General features: G+C 57.0%; 2 protein-coding genes and 2 non-coding genes across 4 annotated transcripts; 1 reads left to right on the plus strand and 3 right to left on the minus strand.

Moving 5' to 3' along the window:
- The first annotated feature begins 14 nt into the window (after positions 1–14).
- mfhas1 (multifunctional ROCO family signaling regulator 1) lies at positions 15–3,781 on the plus strand. Its single transcript, XM_077621899.1, has 3 exons — positions 15–3,054; positions 3,296–3,446; positions 3,542–3,781. Exons 1-2 carry the CDS (start codon positions 213–215, stop codon positions 3,436–3,438), a joined length of 2,985 nt encoding a protein of 994 aa, XP_077478025.1. The 5' UTR covers positions 15–212; the 3' UTR covers positions 3,439–3,446; positions 3,542–3,781.
- Positions 3,782–3,952: 171 nt separating this feature from the next.
- rpl17 (ribosomal protein L17) lies at positions 3,953–6,601 on the minus strand. The gene is made up of 7 exons (XM_077621887.1): positions 6,538–6,601; positions 6,088–6,137; positions 5,557–5,597; positions 5,349–5,483; positions 5,177–5,275; positions 4,311–4,502; positions 3,953–4,126 (listed from the first exon to the last, which is right to left on the minus strand). The coding sequence occupies exons 2-7, from the start codon at positions 6,125–6,127 to the stop codon at positions 4,079–4,081; spliced, it is 555 nt and encodes a 184-aa protein (XP_077478013.1). The 5' UTR covers positions 6,128–6,137; positions 6,538–6,601; the 3' UTR covers positions 3,953–4,078.
- On the minus strand, positions 4,207–4,274 carry LOC144091404 (small nucleolar RNA SNORD58). Its single transcript, XR_013305683.1, has one exon. It is a non-coding gene; the product is annotated as a small nucleolar RNA SNORD58 (small nucleolar RNA).
- On the minus strand, positions 5,669–5,737 carry LOC144091405 (small nucleolar RNA SNORD58). Its single transcript, XR_013305684.1, has one exon. It is a non-coding gene; the product is annotated as a small nucleolar RNA SNORD58 (small nucleolar RNA).
- Positions 6,602–6,651: the final 50 nt, after the last annotated feature.

Below are 6,651 nucleotides of genomic sequence, written 5' to 3' on the forward strand. Positions count from 1 at the left end.
CGAGCGACGATGACGTCGACTTCCTTACTTTCTCCGCAGCTGCGGCAGCAGGAAGAAGACGAGACGCCGAGGCAAACGGGGTCCAAGTTGGAGCGCGTCCGTCGGCCATGTCGCCTTCCTTCCGTCCTTGAGCCGGACGCGATGAAGTCCCGCCTCCTCCTCCTCCTCCTCGTCCTCCTGCACGCCGCTCGCACGAAGATGACGGGCGCCCCATGAGGACTTTGAATGGCGAAAACAAGGAGCGGGGCGAAGGCGAGCCCCCCCCGGAGAAGGACGTGGCCCAGCTGTGGCGAGACGCCGCCGTGCGTTCCCGGAAGCTGCGCAGCCACCTGCGTGCAGCACTTCCGCCGTGGCCCAAAGAGCAGGAGCTGTCGCAGGTGGAGAGCCTGAACTTGGGCAATGGCCTCCTGCAAGAGTTGCCCGAGGGCCTGGGCCTGGAGTCCGGCCCGGTGCCCGGCCTGGACACCCTGGACCGCCTGCGCAACCTGCGCGTGCTGGTTCTCCGCCGCAACCGATTCTCCAGCGTGCCGCGCGCCGTCCTGGAGCTGCCACGCCTGGCCGAGCTGGACCTGAGCCACAACCGTCTGAGGGGCGTGGCCGAGGGCCTGGCCGGCCTGCCCGCGCTCCGGAAGCTCAGCCTGGCCCACAACAACATCCGCCAGCTGCCCGAGCGCATCGCCGCATTGGAGCTCCTGGAGGAGCTGGACGTGAGCTTCAACGAGCTGCGCCGCCTGCCCGCCTCCTTCGGCGCCCTGGCCGGCCTGCGCGCGCTGGACGTGGACCGCAACCGGCTGGCCGCCTTCCCGCCCGAGATCCCGGCGCTGGGCGCCCTGGAGGAGCTGGACTGCTCGGGGAACCCCTTCCACGTCCTGCCCCGCGACGTAGCGCGGCTGGAGAACGTCAAGATTCTGTGGCTGAGCAACCTGGATCTGAGCTCGCTACCCGACGCCCTGGGCCGGCTGTGCCGGCTGGAAAGCCTGATGCTGGACGGGAACCGCCTGGCCGTGCTGCCGCCCGCCTTCGGCGCCCTGCGCGCGCTCAAGATGCTCAACTTGTCTTCCAACCGCCTCTGCGAGTTCCCTCAGGTCCTGCTGGACATCTCGGGGCTGGAGGAGCTCTACCTGAGCAGGAACCGGCTGAGTCGACTGCCGGAGGACGTGGGAAGCCGCTTGCGCCAGCTGGCCAACCTCTGGTTGGACAACAACCGCCTGGCGTACCTGCCCGACTCGCTGGTGGACCTGGCCAAGCTGGAGGAGCTGCTCCTCCAGGGGAACCAGATCGCCGTCCTCCCCGAGCACTTCGGAAAGCTGTCCGGCCTCAACGTGTGGAAGGTGGAGGGCAACCCGCTGGTCCAACCCCCTTACGACGTGTGCGCCGAGGGGATCGAGTGCATCGCCGCCTACCAGCGGGAGCTGGCGCGTTCGCGCCCGGACGCTCGCCCCAGACTCAAGCTGGTCCTGCTGGGGCCGGAGGACGCCGGGAAAACGCCGTTGCGGCGGAGCCTGCTGGGCCGGAGCCCCGACGAAGACGACAACGCCGAGCGGGGGATCGCCGTCTCCGCCTGGGCGGCGGGGGAGGGCGAGCCGGGCTTCCTGCTGTACGACGTGTCCGCCGAGCCCCAACTGGACCCGCTGCGGCCCCTTTTTCTAACGCCCGCCGCGCTCTACCTCCTGGCCGTGGACCTGCGAGCCTACTCTTCCCGCGACTTCTACGCCCGGGTGGGCTACTTCCTCCGCCTGCTGGCCGCCAAGGTACCCGGAGCCGTGCTTTTGCTGGTGGGCACGCGCGCCCACCTCTGCGGGGAGGCGGAGCTGGAGGAGAAGAAGCTGGACATCCACCGGCGGGTGGGCCTGCAGGAGAGCGGGGACGCGCTTCTACTGACCGCCTCGGCGCTGGAGGCTGAGCGGGCGCTGCGGCGGGGCCACGGCGCCCGCGCCCCCCGCGACCCCTTCTACGCCGTTTCCGACGACCACCTGCGGCGGGAGGCGGCGCGGCTGCGCGCCCTCCTGGAGGGGCGCCCGCAGATCCTGTCCCCTCTGCTGAGCGACGTCCGGCGGCTGAGGGAGAAGGTGACGCGCCTGTCCCGGCACGCCGAGGTCTTCCCCGAGCTGCGGCGGGCGCCGCCCGGGTCCTGGCAGACGCTGGAGAAGCTGCACCGGGAGTCCAAAGAGCCTTGGCTCAGCCGGGAGGACTCGGCCCGGCTGGGTCGGCAGGCGGGGCTGACGGAGGACGAACTCCCCGACGCCTTGGCTTACCTGCGTCGCGGGGGGACGCTGCTGCGCTGGGAAGAAGACCCCGTCCTGGAGAACTATGTCTTCCACGACCTCCCGCGTCTCATCGCCGTCCTCGACGCCTTCTTCCGAAAAGACGGCCGCCGGGAAGAGGAGGATCCGGAGCTGGACGCGTTTCGACATCACGGACTCCTGCCGTCCGGCGCCATCGGCCGGCTGCTGCGCCCGGTCCTCCCGGAGCGGGGGGACCCGGATGCCGTCATGGATCTTCTGGAGAAGATGGGCTTGTGTTATTGCGTCAACAGAACTCGCGACGGCCAGCCCCCGAACGCCGGCGTGGAGCTTTGCTACAAGTTCCCCGGGCACGCCGAGCACGACGGGACGTCGGAGCCGGAAGCCGACGGGGGTCCGGACCCGGGGGCTCCTGACGCCAGCCGTGCCTGTCCACTTTCCTCGGCTGAACGGCTGGAGATCCGCTACAGCTTCCCCCTCCTGTTCCCACCTGGACTCTTTGCCCGCTTCAGCGCCCGGATGGACAGACACGTGGCGCGGCGGTGGGATGGCCAGCGCCGCGTCCTGGCCTACCGGGGAAAAGTCCCGGTGGCCGTTAGCCACCGGCCCCCGGCGGGTAGGCACCCGCACACCATGTCGATCAGCAGCCGGGCGGCACTGCCCAACATGTGGACGGCGTGGCAGGCCGTGGCGCCGCTGCTGCGTGAGTTAGACGCCCTGCTGGGGGACTGGCCCGGTCTGCACTACCAAAAACACATCCTGTGCGCCAAATGCCTAAGGAGGGGCTCGACCAGCCCACACGCTTTCCCGGGTAAGTCAAAACTGGGCTCGCCGTCTTTAGCGTGGGCGGGAATGGCCTCGATTAAGAGCGGTCACGTTCCGCCGAGCACGGGAGGTCAATCCTGTTGCGTAAAAGGCGCCGCGGCGGGATTGAAGCGCTCGCTCAATCCTCTTATCTCCGGGGGGCTAATTGCGGCCCGTGGGATGGGATCTTTATTCATTAGTTGTGAAGTATTAAAAAGCGCATTTGCTGAATAACGTTTGTTTTGCAGGAGAACTTCTGTCTCAAGTCCGTCCCGAAGACGTGAGCGAGCTGACGTGTCCAAAGCATACGTCGGAACGCGTCAACGTGGCTTTGATCTACCCGCCCACGCCGGCAGACACGCCCCCGAGCTCCCCGATTGGTTCGGAGTGAGCCCGCGGGTAAATGTTAAACCAAGTCCTACATTTCAGGAATAGAGAACATTTAGCGACCGCCTGCTTTCTTGAATAATGGATTTATCGGTCTGCCACATTAGGATTTGGGGCGGGACCTCTCAGGAAGACGAAGCACGCCGGCGGCCAGACACCGCTATTTATTCTACGGCCATCAATCCACGGACCGGTCGTCGCACTCGTGACCAAAGATGAGCAATTGCTAAGCCTACGCGGGATGACATCATTTTCTTTATCATGTAAATGTTTATTTTTCTACATGAGGAAAAGTGAGGCACGTGAATTTAAAGAGCAATAAATGCAGAACGTGATCACTGAGTAAACGTGTGTCTGAACTCAATTGTTGCCATTGACGGCAGACGCAAGAGGCATCCGATCTCTTGGAACTGGGAGGGCCTCTCCCAGTCCAAATTCAACGGCAGCTAATAGGTTTGTTTCTAGAATAACATTTAAACGCAAGACTGCGGTTTAGAAGCACATAAAAAAAGTAGGCATTTTGATCTTGAAAGTTTATTTCCAAGAAAACGGGGGCAAAATACAAGTCAATAACATTGAATTGGGCCATTTCAGCCTTAAATCACAACAAGATGGAGAATGTGTTTCTTTTTTTATTCTTACGGTTACTCGCGTGACATCAACTTTTGCTTCTTTAGCTTCTTCTGCGACACCTGCGGACACACAAAAAGGAAAGGCATTTTAGCGAGGTGTTCGTGGGTGGACGGCACTGGACGCAGCGCCCTTTGCGAGTGTCGCTCAGAGCTTTTGAGTTCCTTTCATTATTTCATCCAAAGGTGTCCTAAGTAGTCATCATGGCGACATGAGCAAAACCCCCACAGCCCTGTGCTGGCTCACCTTTTTCTTCTGCGCCACCTCCTCCTCAGGCTTGGGCACGATCGTTTCCTTCTCGGTGAGGATCATCTCGATGTGGCACGGCGAGCTCATGTAGGGGTTGATGCGACCATGGGCGCGGTACGTGCGCCTGCGCATCTTGGGCGCCTTGTTCACCTGGATGTGCTCGATCACCAGGGAGTCCACGTCCAGGCCCTGAAGCACACAACACACACATGAAATGATTTGCCAAGAAAATACATGGTAATATTCCGAGAGAAAAATCTGAATAATAAGAGATTAAAATTGAAATATGAACATTGTACTATTACACTATTCACATCTTAATGCTAGGAGGCTAAAGTCATTTTGGAGCTTATTTTTATGTAACATCAAGTTGTTTGGATTCAGACTTCAACTCTGTGTGGGCACAAATATGATTTTTGTAATATTACCAGATTGAAGTCATATTAGAAGAGGAAAAAGACGTGATATTACGAGATTTAGTAATTCGTGATGCTTTTATGTTTTAGTGAATAGGAAGTTGTTGGGTTTCAAAGGCATCGACTTTTGGTGGCATAGTCTGTGTGTAATATTAGTAGATTTAAATCATATTGAAATGAACTGTCATCAAATTTTGAGATTGAAATCATGACTTTTTACATCACTCAAACCGGTGGTTGTTCGGGGTATGCAGACACCAATTTTTGGCGACAATGGTCAGTGTTAACATTTTAATTTTAAATAGATCCGATGAGAATGACTTTATATTGTTCATTTTAAAATTAGAAGATTTTCGGATGGTGGCGCGCCAAGATTTTTTCAAAGTAAAAGTGAGCCGCGGTTCTAAAAATGTTGGGAAACACGGCACTAGAACACTTGGGAGGCACCTTGAGCTCGGCGTTGCTCTCGGCGTTCTTGAGCATGTGCAGCAGGAACTCGGCGCTCTTCTTGGGCCAACGCCCCTGCGTCCAGCCGTGCTGTTTGGCCTGAAAGCGGAGTGGGAAAAGTCATCTTACAGCATAATTTCTAAAATCCCACCCGTCCTCCCGCCTCACTCACCTGGGCGCACCTGCCCACGCCACCATTGTAGCGCCTGAAGGGGACGCACTGCTTCTTGACCACCACATCCCGCAGGTACTTGTTAGCCTTGCGGATGTGCATGCCTTTGATGGCCTGAGCCGTCTCTCGCGTGTTCTGCGCGATACAAGCGCGCCATTAGCCAGGATGCCTGCGGCGCCCCCTCTGGGCGGGGCGGTCGGGCACTCACCTTGAAGTGCACGCGCAGGTTGGAGCCCCGCGACTTGCACGCTAGGAGACAAAGGCGGCGTTAGTCGACCGCTTGCCAAAAATATCACTGTGCGTATGACTAAAATTAGGAAGGCGTTCAGCCATTGTGTTGTTTGTTTTCATGAGATATCGAAAGGTGTCCTAAGTGGTCATCAGCACACCCCCATGAACCAATCATGTACTCTCGAGCTGCCATTGACGATAAAAGACGTCTAATTTGTTTCAAATGAGAGGACTGGTTGCTCAACTTTTAGTGGCATCAACAACATTAACTGTATCCTCAATAAATTAAGTTTTGATGCACTTGTAATGCCACATTTTTGCTAGATAAATATGCATCAGTAAGCAGTAGAGCTTCTGTATGTATACGTCATAGCTTTAACTTGAAATAGCTAACTACGTTTATTTGTAGGTGAAACTGCCTCACTTAGAAGTACAATTAAACTATGGTTCGCGTATCATTGTCAATGGCAGCCAAAGAGCTTAATAAATAGTTTTTCAACATACTCACACTTTGTGGGGTTCTCGGGGTCCAGAGAATAGCGGACCATTTTCACACTTCTGGAAGAAGAAAAAAGTAGACGTTAATACTTCCGTGGTTAGCCAACATTAGCTTGTGATACTAGTTAGCCACAGTAACAGCATTTTAACGAAAAATATACTTCACCAGTAAAGACACAGGTGAAAAATGTGTAGCTTATAATGGCATTAACACGACGAGTTACAAATTGCGACGGTAGCGTGGGCCAAATCAGGGAGAATGTGGACGTAGCCAACATGGCGGCGACGGACAATATGTTAGATTAAAGCCTAATTTCTGAAGTTACGCACAAACTAGCAGGACCAAGTTGAACACAGTCGTAAAAACATTTAACTAAAAGAGATTGTAGACAAGGATGACAGATATTTGGGAGAGATTTAAAGCGGATTGTGTCGCTCCTCGACGGATGGCCGTGCTTACCGAAGAGGCCGCGGAGGGAAAGAGGAAGTGGAGGAAGCACATTGTCGATATTGTACGCCGTTTAGGTGACAGCGCCTACTGGCGACAGGAAGGATTCACTACATCACTAAAAAT

Source organism: Stigmatopora argus, chromosome 16 (genome assembly GCF_051989625.1).
Source record: "Stigmatopora argus isolate UIUO_Sarg chromosome 16, RoL_Sarg_1.0, whole genome shotgun sequence".
Lineage (NCBI taxonomy): Eukaryota > Metazoa > Chordata > Actinopteri > Syngnathiformes > Syngnathidae > Stigmatopora > Stigmatopora argus.